Source organism: Myxine glutinosa, chromosome 6 (genome assembly GCF_964187855.1).
Source record: "Myxine glutinosa chromosome 6, kmMyxGlut1.1, whole genome shotgun sequence".
Lineage (NCBI taxonomy): Eukaryota > Metazoa > Chordata > Myxini > Myxiniformes > Myxinidae > Myxine > Myxine glutinosa.
In genome coordinates, this window is record NC_136266.1 from 149,111,692 (window position 1) to 149,126,392 (window position 14,701).

General features: G+C 42.7%; 1 protein-coding gene across 20 annotated transcripts in view; it reads left to right on the forward strand.

Annotated features, from left to right (window-relative positions):
* LOC137428872 (CLIP-associating protein 1-A) overlaps window positions 1-14,701 on the forward strand; it is a 266,499-nt gene that overhangs the window by 47,046 nt on the left and 204,752 nt on the right. For all 20 annotated transcript variants that reach the window (XM_078780738.1, XM_078780737.1, XM_078780720.1 and 17 more), the window contains exons 5-6: window positions 4,872-4,947; window positions 11,934-12,031. In XM_078780738.1, coding sequence (XP_078636864.1) covers window positions 4,872-4,947; window positions 11,934-12,031 — 174 coding nt within the window. The remainder of the gene's footprint in view (window positions 1-4,871; window positions 4,948-11,933; window positions 12,032-14,701) is intronic.

A 14,701-nucleotide genomic window follows, 5' to 3' on the forward strand; every position in this document is an offset into this window, starting at 1 on the left:
CTGAAGACGAGATGGGATAAATCTGTGCATGAGAGAGAGCAGTTTGCTTTGGAAGAATTCCCAGGAAGAATTGATGTCAGAGGCAATGGAGATGGGAGACCAGTCCAGATGATTGATGGCTGCTTGCAGACCGTGCCAGTCAGCCTGAGTGAAATGCCAGACGTCGGCGCTGAGGAGGCTCTCTGAGAATGGCCAGAAAAATGTCCACTTTAACAAGCACATGATCAGAAGAACCGATTGGAGCAGAAGAAGAGCAGCAGACATTTGCAGGGAAGTTAGTCATAACCAAGTCTAGAAGAGAAGATACTCCATTGACTGAGATCCGGGTTGGGAAATTGACAGATTGTGAGAGTCCCAATGAGTTGCAGAAGTCCTTTGCTGAGGTGCCATGGCTGGTGAGAGAGGAACCCACACCCAGCCAGCTGGCATGATGACAGTTGAAGTCCCACATATGAGGAAGAGAGAGTTTGGATGAGTTGATAGAAGTTGGTCCATGTTGTCAGACAGCGACATGTAAATGGAGTCATCACTGTTTGGAGGACGGTACAGAACACATATGAACAAAAGGTGGGAGCGGTGAGGAAGCCTTAGCCAGAGGTACTCCTGGGGGTGGGGTGGAGAGAGGGCAGTGCAAGGAAAGTGAGGAAGAGAGTTTTTGATAAAGATAGAAAACCCACCACCAGGATGAGGCTCAGGTCTATCATAACGGAGGAGGGAGTAACCAGGAAGAGATATTAAGGAATCCGAGACATCTTGAAGGAGGAAAGTGTCTGTGAAGCAGATTACGTCTGGTTTGTCAAAAGCAACCTGTATGGAGAGATCCATCAGGTTTGAGCGAAGGCCCCGGATGTTTGAGGTCCATACTGTTGATGAGGAGAGATGGGGAGCATCGGGTGCAGGACAGGGGAGGGGAGGGTTAGGGTCAGATGAAGGATGATAGGGGGAGGTAGGGAGAGCAGTTGATAGTGTGTCAGAGATTACAGAAGAGTTACAAGAAAGGGAAGGATGAGGAGGACGAAAGGTTTGATGGTGATGGGATGAGGCACAGTGAGGGGTTGTTTGAGGGGGGGCAGAGGAAAGTAGAAGGTTGGGGGAGGTGGAGGTATGAGATAGAAGGGAGACGAAGTGGGGAGGAGGCAGCTTTGAGGAGGAGGGGGGAGAGGGGAGGGGCGAGAATTGGAGAGGGATGTTACGGGGGGAGATTTGATGGGGAGTGTTTGGGGGGGGGGGGGTAGTTTTGAAGGGGAGGGGTGAGGAGGGAGTTTAGGAGGGGAGGGGCAAGTGTGGAGGTTTGGAGGGGAGGAGCAAGGGGGGGAGATTTGGAGGGGAGGGGCAAGGGGGGAGTTTCGAAAGTGGATGATTGATGAAAGACGAACATTTATAACAAATTGGGTTTATTGTGATTTTCAAGTTGGCGATCCGTTTAAGAACGATTGAGGAGGGGTGGAATGAATGTGAATTTAGAGCATGTCATGAGGAGGAATTATGAGAGATTGAATATTTTTTTTGAAGTGGAATGAGTTGAAGAAGAAATTGAAAAGAGCCTTTTAAATCGGAAGAAAAACAGCGTGTTGTAATATACCACTGAATAAAACACTGCAGGGGAAAGTTTAAACATATTTAAACAGAACCGTGAAGAACAATCTTATATTCACAAAAATACCAACGGGGAGTGGGCCTAGAGGGACAACCACGAGTCACGTGAACAGGGCAAAAGGTGGAAGGAAAGTTTAAGCACTTTTAAATTGAACAATTAAAACGAACTGGGGAATGGGGTGAAAATGGGGGTGAAACACGTGGTCAAAGAACGAACGAACGAAATGAACAAAGAAGGAAATGTTTTTTTTTTTTTTTGTTAGATTGACATATATTGTCAATTGAAGATTGACATCCTCCCCCATCCAAAACCTTGATCTTTTCTACCCCCGCTAATTCAGCCCAGATACACTTTTGTGGCCCATATACTGACAAAACACACACCATTTGCCCCTGTATCACCACCCATGCCAAAACTATGTGTCCCTCCAATCTTTCGACTCTGACCACCTGCTTGCTGATCTCTTACAATACTATTTTACCCACATCATTACTCCTTCAATCCTCACTTGCGTGCAACAGCTTGTGTCCTCCTACCAACCTTCTCACCCTGTCTCCTTTCCATGTGGTCTCCTGCACACACAACACTTCCAACCTCCTTCTCTGCATCATTTCCACCACCTCGACTTCTCTCCCTACCACATTCAAACTATCTAGCAGAACCTCACTTCTGAACCGCTGCCTGCCTGGAAAAGCTACTACCATCTTAATTAATTAGGTACACTCAGGTCATCAATCAGCAGCGCCACCAGGGCTCACCTGCTGGACCTACTTCTAGCCTGTTATCATAATTCTGTGTGCGAGCACGCACGCACATACAGCACTTTCTCCACTTGCACCCCTCCTCCCTCCCACCCTCAAGGGACTCAAGGTAGTGTATATAAATAATCTGGTGATAGTGTATATTATATATATATATATATATATATATATATATATATATATATATATATATATATATATATATATATATAAATAATCCAAGGTGGTAATAATCCAAGGAAGGCAGTAGTGATAGTGCATGGTATATAAATAAATAAATAATACAAGGTGGTAGTGCATGTAGGCAGTGGTGATCGTGTATATAAATAATCCAAGGTGGCATGGTATGTCGGCAGTGTTGATGGTGCACGGTATATAAATAAATAAATAAATAAATAATGCAAGGTGATATGGTATGTCGGCAGTGTTGATAGTGTCTATGAATAAATCTATGAATTTAAATCTCTGTCTATGAATAAATCATTCAAAGTTGTGTGTTGGTTGTAGAAATGGTAAAGTGTGTGTATATATATATATATACAAATACATACTGAATGTACTCTATATCAAGGTGATCTGTTGATAGTAGAATGATTAAAGGAGAATAAATAAATAAATCCAGGTGGTGTGTCAGTAGTGGTGATGGTAAAGTTTATTGAAATAAATAATGGTTCCAGAAAGCATTTACATCCTGTACGCCCAGTTGTTATTGCATACATGAGGCTGATGGGATGGCCCCAAGGTGGTAAGCACACGCGTGTTCCGAGCTATCTAGTCTGGGTTTGAATCCCGACCCAGCTATAAACTGTCATCCCGGTGTTTCACAGGCAGGGTGATTAATCAATGTGTGTGCCGTCCCTGCGATGGACATGAAACTGGGTGTCCCTTCCACTGGCATTCGTTTGTGGACATTGAAGATCCTACTGTGTCCTTCATGAAGAGTTGGCGAGCTATCGCCAGCACCCTGAACAAATTACAAATTCCTGCCCTAACCAGCAGAAGGCTGCCCTAATTCCTGCCCTAATCAGCGGCACGGCCACGCACACACTCAGCCAATGACGCTACACCACAGCCTTGTGTTGCATATGAAGGAAGAAGAAGAATTGTATACATGTACCAAATGTGAAATGTGTCCAGTCATTTTCGAGTGGAGGCAATGGAAGGACAGATGGACCAACTTAATGGAACTAAAATCTAAGCCTCAAGCTGGGCCGAACCTCATTGGGGATAAAAACATAATCTATCTATAATTCCAGTAATCTCTGTGTGTATGCGACCGCTGTTTCTCGACAACTACCGGTCCAATATACTTGAAACTTGCCAGGTATATTGCTGGGGTCCCGAGGATGTGCCTTTTCAAGGTTTCATATTAATCGGACAAGTAGTTACTGAGCTATGTCCAAAAAACGATTCGACCAATCAGAGAGCAGCGAGCTACCGAGCTATGGCGATTTAGCCGTTCGCCGTTCGCTTTGGCTTTGCGAATGGACCAAACCATTTCATGTAAATAGAGGGGGGGGTTCTACCGTACTCGCAAGCCGTTCGCTTTGGCTTTGCGAATGGACCAAACCATTTCATGTAAATAGAGGGGGGGGATTGTCACCGTACTCGCAAGCCGTTCGCTTTGGCTTTGCGAATGGACCAAACCATTTCATGTAAATAGAGGGGGGGGGGATATAATTTTAGATACTGTATATATATATAGTACGGGCATGCCCTAGTAACATGAAATGTCATAAAATATCTTGATTTTTCAGTCTTGGAAAAAGTTAAAAAAAAGAAAAAAAGGGAGATTTCTCTCAAAAACCTCTATATGGGGTGAAAAGTCCACTATTAGGTTTGCTCTTGAGAATATTTTGGTTACGGTAATTTAATAAATCCATTTTAATTATGAAGTTGAATCTTGTCTTTACATCTTGTACTTCTTCAATCCAGGTAATTTTTCTTTCTGGTACTTTTTTATTTTATGTACTCTAAATTTATTTTCTGATTTCTTTTTTGATTGTTACTACTTTAAGTTTTAAATTATTTTATTTTTTATTAAATGTTTATTTTTCTTTATTTGCTTTATTTGGTATTCTTCCAATTCCTTTGAGTGAACTTCTTGACAAATGCAGTTCCTCCTTCATTTTGCAATTCCTTTGTTATTTATCTTTGATTTTTTTTCTCTTCAGAGATGTCTTTTATTGAAATAAATAGTCATTTATTTTTTACTGATTACACCAAAAGTTGGTTACACCAAAAATTTGTTGTTGGATTAAATCAGGTGCTGCCATTACAAAGTAACCAGGTACTCAGGGTGTAGTATTGCCTGCATTAGAGAGTCTTGGCTCTTTGACACAGCACAGGAGACATTTCTCAAAAATAAATAATAATGATTGTTTGTGACGGACAAACGTGTATCTGCAAACATAATAAATACATGAACACGTCCCAATCCCTGAACCGTGACCTGCTGTGTTACTCTCGACAGTGTGCCCACATGCTCACCTCTGTGTCCTCTGTCATTGCAGGTTCGGAGCTCAAAGCTTGTCGCTGAACAAGCTGGTGCCACACATGTGCAACCTGTTGGGTGATGCCAATAGTCAGGTGATTGAAATGACAATTTTAATGAAGCTTATACCTGTATCTTCATTCTTCAATTAGGAACATTGTCTGGGGCTCTGGTATGAGCTACGGTATATGGACCAAAAAGGATCGTGAAGTCCACAAAATTCTAACTGGCAAACGGTCAACCATTGCTATGGAGCTGTAGCCAATGCATTATACATATAAATTGTGGGGTTATCCCATCACTGACATGCTGCAAAAATAACACCCAAAACACAGTCCGTGAACTCTTAAATACGTACTGTTGGAATATACCTTTTGATCCTATAGACTGCTGAGACCCCTCAAACTTTTGACGACCCTTTAAGTCCCTTAATACCACCAAGACCACTGAATATGAATGAATGAATGATCGTTTTAAGGCCATTTTCCCCGCTAAAGCGGGGGTTAGTCTTGCAGGCCCCATGACAATCATGGTTCCCTGTTTGAGGCAATGATTGTATGGCCGGATGCCCTTCCTGACACCAACCCTTGGTCACGCTCTTCCGATGCGCAGGGATACGGTGTACCTATTCTAAATCGGGGTACACACCGGGATCATTCATCCCAGCAAGCTGGTACTCAATTTGCCGACCTCGGAAGGATGACAGGCTGAGTCAACCCCCCTGGCGTTAATTCAGCGATTGACCGGGATTCGAACCCAGGATCCTAGGATCCCAAGGCGGCACCCTAACCGTTAAGCCAACACCAACACCACCAAGACCACTGAAGACCCAAAATACCCTTAAACACTGCAAAGGCCCAAACTACCCCAAAGATCCTAAAAGACTCTGAAGACCCAAAATACCGTGAAGACCAGAACACCCTGAGGACCCAAAAGACACTGAAGACCCCGAAGACTTGGAAGACCCAAAAGACCCCAAAGGCTCAAAATTCTAAAAAGATCCTGAATACCCTGAAAGACCCCGAACACCCAAAATACCCTTAAAGACCCTGAAGATCCAAAAGACCCTTAAATAGTCCAAAGAACCAAAATACCCCAAAGACCCTTAAAGACCTAGAGTAACCAAAATACCCCGAACACCCAAAATACCCCGAAGACCCAAAAGACCCTAAAATACCATGAAGACCCAAAAGTCCCTGAAGACTCAAAATACCCCTAAAGACCAAAAAGACCCCAAAGACGAAAAATACCCCGACAGCCATTAAAGATCACGGAGACCCGTAAGATGCTTTAGTTCCATTAGACCATCTTGGACCCTTCACCATTGAGAGCTTTGGACCACTTGGACTTTTTTAGATTATAAATACCGAAAATAATATCACCAGCATTACAAATGAAATGTTTCTATTATGATTGGTGTAAATCATGACAACACAGCAACTCACGTAGAGGCATTATTATCCTCAGTTAAAATAAGCATTTGTAAAGTGTATTATAGCACTCTCCGGATCATATAAGCAAAGCGAAACATGAGTTCTCCCCCGATTCTCCTCTTCTTCCGCCTCCTCCCACTTCCGACCAATTACGGGTTCTTCTTCCTCCTCCCATATCGCAATGCACCGATTCCATTAAGCGGGGCTTCAATTGGGAGGCCCAAATGAAAAGGCAAAATATCGGTAATTGAAGGCTTTTTTTATTTTAAATGATTTATATAAACATCCTTTCTCCATTTCTCCACGCATGGCTGGCGGACTTCCTCTCTAGTCGGAGTCAACGTGTGGCCCTGGATGGGTTTCTCTCATCTCCTCTTCCTGTTCAGGCTGGAGTTCCCCAAGGCAGTGTTTTGGGCCCTGTGCTTTTTCTGGTCTTCATCAATGATCTCTCTGTATATATATGTATGTATATATATGTATGTATGTATATATATGTATGTATATATATGTATGTATATATATGTATATATATGTATATATATGTATATATATATGTGTGTATGTATGTATGGATGTACAGTCACGTGAAAAAGTAAGTACACCCCATGTAAAGTTTTGACTTTTTCAACATATTTCAACATACAGCTATTTGATCTTCATTTCAACAATATTGATAGATAAAGGTGATATAATATAACAAATATCATGAAACATTTACATTTTGTAGTCCATTGTATAATTTAAATAAACATAAATGCAAATTTCGCATGTGGAAAAAGTAAGTACACCCCTACATTTATCACTATTTCAAATACCTAAAATTAGAATCAGGTGCACCAGCTCAGGTGCAAATGATTAGAACATCGTTAGAGAGGATCTTGGAGGAACCTGTCTTATTTAAACCTCAGACATTTAGTTTGGTTTGCTCTTTGTTGTTGAAGTGTGTGGCATCACAATGCCTAGATCAAAAGAGCTCTCTGAGGCCTTCAGAAATAAGGTTATGGATGCCTACGAGTCTGGGAAGAGATTTAAAAAGATCTTCAAACAATTTGAAATCAATCATTCGACTGTCTGGAAGATCATCTTCAAGTGGAGAAGATTCCAAACAACTGCCAACTTGTTCAGGCCAGGCCGCCCCAGCAAGTTCAGCCCGAGAGCAGACCTCAAGATGCTGAAAGAAGTCTCTAAGAACCCCAGAATGTCACACGGGACCTACAGTTAGCTCTTGCCACTGTTGATGTCAAAGTGCACGAGTCTACCATTAGAAAGAGGCTGTATAAATTTGATCTACATTGGAGGTGTGCCTGGAGGAAACCTTTGCTGTCCAGAAAGAACATCAGGGCAAGACTAACGTTTGCCAATGAACACCGAGGCAAAGACCAGCACTTCTGGAACAATGTGCTCTGGACAGACGAGTCAAGGGTGGAGCTATTTGGCCACAGTACCAGAAGACATGTTTGGCGAAAATCAAAGACAGCATTTGACCACAAGAACCTGATACCAACTGTAAAGCATGGTGGTGGAAATATTATGATTTGGGGCAGCTTTGCTGCATCAGGGCCCGGGCAGCTCACCATCATATAATCCACTATGAATTCTTCATTGTACCAGAGGGTGCTTGAGGATAATGTGAGGCCATCTGTCGGAAAGTTGAAGCTCAACCGAAGGTGGACCTTGCAACATGACAATGACCCTAAACATACCAGTAAATCCACCAAGGAATGTCTGAAGAGAAAGAAATGGAGGGTTCAGGAATGGCCAAGTCAAAGCCCGGATCTAAATCCCATCGAGATGTTGTGGGGGTATTTGAAACGAGCTGTGCATGCAAGAAACCCCTCAAACATTGCACACCTGAAAGAATTCTGCATGGAGGAGTGGGCAAAAATTTCTCAGTCGATGTCAGAGACTGGTAGACAGTTATAAGAAACGCCTACTTGAGGTTTGTGCCAAAGGGGGCAATACCACCTACTAGAGCCAAGGGTGTACTTACTTTTTCACGTGACTGCATATGTTAAGCTAACCTAAGAAACAGTCATGATTTAGCTGTATTCATCAGTGCTACGTTTTTTGTGACTGACTTGATTAATCGCGATGTAGATCGTGACATGGGCAAAATAAAAGATACGTCGTAAAAACCCGTCCAGAAGTCTAAGGTAGGTGGTGTATTGGGGGCACACCTGCTCTGTGAGGCTGGAAGTTCAACTTTCCCATCCAGTCTTTGATAAATTTGTGTTGACTTTCCTTTCCAGCTCTCACTGACAATTTAAAATAAATATATATTTGTACTCGGTTCCTTTTTATTTATACGTTTTGGGTTCTGACTTCTGATTTACAGTATATATTCAATCAGAGCACAAAATATATTTGGCCACTCTCCTACACCATCACCCCCAGCACCATCCAGCCCATCCTCCCTCCACCATTCACCCATTTCCCCCTACGATCCCCAATCACCACCACTAACCCCCACCCACCATTCCCACCATCCCTCACTCCCTGAGAAAGCAGACATGGCAAAACATGCCTATCCCTCTGAAACGACGTGTGGTGATGCATGCGGAGTGCGCCGAGTCACGCTAGTGATCATAATTAATAGAATACTTGTAGGATCGTTTAACTTTCCACCTGTTTTTACATCATCCCAAGTCTTTATCCAACCTGTTTTGTTTGTCCCTCCACCTTTTCCGGGATTGAAGAACCTTTTTTTCCCCCGCCCTCTGCAAGGAAAACGTAAAAGGTTTTAAAAATTTGTGATTTTACCACCAAAATTTTAATACTTGTTATCTAGTTAATTCTATCCATTTGGTTACAACCTTAAAAAATGCCTCCCACTTGGCATTGTCAAGGTATTGGTGACTGTTTCATTAATTGAAAAAGTGAAAAAAAAAATTCTTTCATGGGAGTTGTTTTGCTGCCAGAAAATGGTTTCCTTTTTCTTCCCTTATTTTTTACCATGAAAATTGACCATTTGCCCTCTGTATTTTCCTGCCACCATTGTTTGATTCTATTTGCAGGAAAGGCTCAGGCGGCACTGTGAAAATGTTGGGATTTATGGAACATGCAGTTGAGTGGGTACTCAGTTGAAAATGTTGGGATTTAGAGGACATGCAGTTGTGGAATGGGTACGTTGTTGAAATTGTTTGTTGGGGTTCAGAGGACGTGCAGTTGTTGAGTGGGTACTCGGTTGAAATTGTTGGGGTTTAGAGGACATGCAGTTGTTGAGTTGGTAAACAGTTGAACATGTTGGGGTTTAGATGACGTGCAGTTGAGTGGGTAAACAGTTGAACATGTTGGGGTTTAGATGATGTGCAGTTGAGTGGGTAAACAGTTGAACATGTTGGGGTACAGATGACGTGTAGTTGTTGAATGGGGAATTAGTTGAACATGTTGGGTTTAGATGATGTGCAGTTGTTGAGTGGGTAAACAGTTGAACATGTTGGGATTTAGATGATGTGCAGTTGTCGAGTGGGTAAACAGTTGAACATGTTGGGGTTTTCGAGGACATGCAGTTGTTAAGTGGGTAAACAGTTGAACATGTTGGGGTTTTGATAATGTGTAGTTGTTGGGTGGGTAAACAGTTGAACATGTTTGGGTTTAGATGACATGCAGTTGTTGAGTGGGTACACAATTGAACATGTTGGGGTTCAGATGACGTGCAGTTGTTGAATGGGGAATTAGTTGAACATGTTGGGTTTAGATGATGTGCAGTTGTTGAGTGGGTAAACAGTTGAACATGTTGGGATTTCGATGATGTGCAGTTGTCGAGTGGGTAAACAGATGAACATGTTGGGGTTTAGATGACATGCAGTTGTTGAGTGGGTAAACAGTTGAACATGTTGGGGTTTCGAGGACATGCAGTTGTTGAGTGGGTACTCAGTTGAATATGTTGGGGTTTTAGATGATATGCAGTTGTTGAGTGGGCAAGCAGTTGAACATGTTGCGGTTTAGATGACGTGCAGTTGTCGAGTGGGCAAACAGTTGAACATGTTGGGGTTTAGAAGACGCGCAGTTGTTGAATGGGGAAATAGTTGAAAATGTTGGGGTTTAGAAGACGTGCAGTTGTTGAATGGGTATGTAGTTGAAAATGTTGGGGTTTAGAAGATGCGCAGTTGTTGAAAGGGTAAACAGTTGAAATTGTTGGGGTTTGGAGGATGTGCAGTTGTTGAGTGTGTAAACAGTAAACATGTTGGGGTTTTGATGACGTGCAGTTGTTGAGTGGGCAAACAGTTGAACATGTTGGGGTTTAGATGACGTGCAGTTGTCGAGTGGGCAAACAGTTGAATATGTTGGGGTTTAGAAGACGCGCAGTTGTTGAATGGGTAAGTAGTCAAAATTGTTGGAATTTAGAGGACATGCAGCTGTTGAGTGGGTAAACAGTTGAAATATTTGGTATTTAGAGGACATGCAGTTGTGGAATGGGTACGTAGTTGAATTTGTTGGGTTTTAAAGGATGTGTAGTTGCTGAGTGGATACTCAGTTGAAAATGTTGGGGTTTAGAGGACATGCAGTTGTTGTGTGGGTGTGTAATTGAAAATGTTGGGGTTTAGAGGACGTGCAGTCGTTGAATGGGTACTCAGTTGAAATAGTTGGGGTTTTGAGGACGTGCAGTCGTTGAATGGGTACCAAGTTGAAATAGTTGGGGTTTTGAGGACGTGCAGTCGTTGAATGGGTGGGTACTCAGTTGAAATAGTTGGGGTTTTGAGGACGTGCAGTCGTTGAATGGGTACCTAGTTGAAATACTTGGGGTTTTGAGGATGTGCAGTCGTTGAATGGGTACTCAGTTGAAATAGTTGGGATTTTGAGGACGTGCAGTCGTTGAATGGGTACAAAGTTAAAATAGTTGTAGTTTTGAGGACGTGCAGTTTTTGAATGGGTATGTTGTTGAAAATGTTGTAGTTTAGAGGATGTGCAGTTATTGAATGGGTACTCAGTTGAAATAGTTGGGGTTTAGCGGATGTGCAGTTGTTTAATGGGTACTCAGTTGAAAATGTTGGGGTTTTGAGGACGTGCAGTTATTGAATGGGTATGTAATTGAAAATGCTGGGGTTTCGAGGACATGCAGTTGTTGTGTGGGTGTGTAGTTGAAAATGTTGGGGGTTTAGAAGACGCGCAATTGTTGAAAGGGTACTCAGTTGAGTACACGCCCTCAATTGGTGCTCCTCCTCATCGTGTACGCATCGTTTGCTATGTAATGTTGAGCATCTCGAGGTGATTCGTAATTAGATGTATCTCTTTCATCAAATGCCAAATTCTCCTCGTAATGCAAATTTAAATCGGTTTGACAATAATGATATCATTATTCATAAGTGGTCTTGCATATTTAGGATTTTATTTGTTTAAATGATTACATAAAGTGAGAGTGATGATGCGTGTTGAAGGATGGAAAAGTTGGTGGTGAGGTGCTGGGTGTGCGGGTGAGGGGCGGAGGAAGTAGGGGGTAGGTTAATCCGTTTTGTGGAAACAAGACAAATGCTGTAAAATTGTATTAATAATTAATTTTAAAAGCCCAACTCAGTCAGGCTCTGAATGATTGGACGGTCCTTTGTCTGTGGACAAAGTGATCGTGTAGTTGCTAGGATAGTGTTTGTGTGGAAGGTTGATATGTTGTTGAAGATCTCAACCTCTTCCATGATTATTGTTGCCTTAAGGTACGGGAGGCTGCCATGGTTGCGCTCACTGAAGTGTACCGTCACGTTGGGGAGAGAGTAAGGGCTGACCTTACCCGGAAAGGCCTCCCACAAGCAAGGTGAGAGATTACTGTACATTCAAGTTAAATATTTTATTCATATGGACCTTTTGTCTCGGCTATCGTGGATCTTTATCCTCCATAAATTTGAACGGTTTTGTTTGAATTCTCACGTGGATAATTTCCTCTTTCCTGGTCACATTCTGTGCAGTCATGTGATGTCATGAGAATATTTAGCATGATGATTTGGAAGCTGTAGTTAGCAATATGAAGCCCATTTCGCCGTGATGATTAAACAAAAACCATACGATGTTGGGGCCTGGTTCAATGTGTACTTTGACTTGAAGAATTTGTCATTTATTTAAATGAATTGGTTAATGTTATTGATATAGCTTAAAGAGCAATATGTTTTATCTTTGTACAGTCTCTTGCCTTGTGGTGTTGTGTTGGCTTAGCGGTTAGGGTGCCGGCTTGGGATCCCAGGATCCTGGGTTCGAATCCCGGTCGATCGCTGAATTAATGCCAGGGGGGTTGACTCAGCCTGTCATCCTTCCGAGGTCGGCAAATTGAGTACCAGCTTGCTGGGATGAATGATCACGGTGTGTACCCCGATTTAGAATAGGCACACCGTATCCCTGCACATCGGAAGAGCGCGACCAAGGGTTGGCGTCAGGAAGGGCATCCGGCCATAAAAACATTGCCCCAAACAGGGAACCATGATTGTCATCGGGCCCGCAAGGCTAACCCCCGCTCTAGCGGGGAAAATGGCCTTAAAACGATCATTCATTCATTCATTCATTCAGTCTCTTGCCTTGTGGAAGAGGAAAATGCTAAAGGGCAGAATGGAATGCACTGAGGTTGTGGTAGTCGGACTACACACAAACACAAGTGTATGAACGAACGGGAGGGAAGGAGGTGGAGCGAGAGGAAAGGAGGGGAGTAGGGAGAAAGGGAAGGATGAAGGGGGGAGGAGAGGAAAATAAACTTATTGCAGTCAAAAAGAGGGAAGTGGGGAGAGGGGGATTTAACGAGGATTGCAAAGATTATGGATGAGGGTGGAGGATGACCTTTGGTGGTGATGCACTGCAAACTGGAAGCCCCAGAGGGGAAGATAGGTGGGATTGAACAGTTCATAAAGGATGAGGTTCATAAAGGAATGGAGAAAAACAGTGAACTTGGATTTGGGGTTTCATAAGAAGGGGGTTCCTGGAAGAAACCGGGCGACATTGAATGATTCGGCAGGGGATGTTGGGAACAAGATCTAAGCAGAGGTGTTATTAAACAGAGGCCACCAACTTCCGTGCACCGAGTAAGCAGTCGGCCTTGTGCTTCGCTTATTTGTAGAAGATACCAATGATGTTGATTGGGCTTTGAATTCCACAACATTGAGGAGTGTCGTGGGTGAATCGGGGTGCCTGCCCATAAGAGAGAACAGTACTCCAAGGAATGACAAATAAAAGCCTTTTACATTGTGGGAAGTTCAGACTTGCCAAGAAGGGATGTATCATGATGGAGCATTGCCCATTATGCAGCTCCCTTTGGAGTCCAGCGTCGATATGAGATGTATTATGTCCAGAAGGCGGTTGTAGCTGATGTTGACGCCCAGAAGTTTAAAGACACTGAATTTCTTCCTGTGGTTGGTTCATTGTGGAATTACGTGAGATAGAGGAAAGACTGGGTAAGAATGTGAGACTTTCTCAATTAAATCCCACGAGGACGACGTTGCAAGTGTGAGGACATAACTTCATGCTTTTCAGGTTATCAGAGAGGGAGGTTACCGCTGCTAGTTTGTTTGTTTGTTTGTTGTGTCTTCTCTCTTGGCTTTGCATGAAGCATATCATGCAAGTGTCTGCCCAGGCTGGGGAGTTTGTTTGTTGTGGCCTGGGAGGTTGCTGTTAAACCCTCATTTTAATGCTCTTGGCATGGCGGCCTATCACAAAATGCATCAACATCGACTGATGGGATATTCTCCTGTTTTATGATGTTTAGTGAACAGATGTGTGAAAATGTTTATGGCTTTTTTTAATGCAAGGGAATTGCCAGGAATATGAACCGAAGTGAGGTTTGCAAAAATGTAATCAGGTTTATTACAAGCTGCTCATTGAAGAGGTATCAAGAACGACAAGAGAGAGCATACCCTCCGCCAGGCTGAACAGTTTACAGTGTGTATCCCACTGATAGGTCAGACCTGGATCTGACATGAACCAAAATCTAATTGGCTTGTTCTTGTCACTTGCCCAACTCATCCACCAAGTTTTGTCATAAGTCATCCGCAACCTTTTGAAATATCCTGCACCTTTCATTTTTATCCCGATCACTCAGTGGTGAAGAATGACTTATAAAAAAAAAATTAAATAATTATCATATCTGGATCAGTATTCGGATCTTCACCAAAATCGAATCGATTCGTCCTCGTCACACACCCAACTTGTCCACCAAGTTTCGTCCGAATCCGTCCACAACTTTTTGAGATATCGTGCTATATATCAGTTTTAGCCCCATCACTCAATGGTGAAGAATCACGATAAAAAGTTCTCGGATCCAGATCAAGATCCGTCTCTTCACCAAAATGTAATCATTTCGTCCTTGTCACATACCCAACTTCTCCACCAAATTTCGTCCGAATGTGTCCACAACTGTTTGAGATATTTTGTTCACATACAGACAGACAGACAAATTTGTCAAATCTTTGCATTACGTTAATAACATTTTACTCACCAATTTAATTTA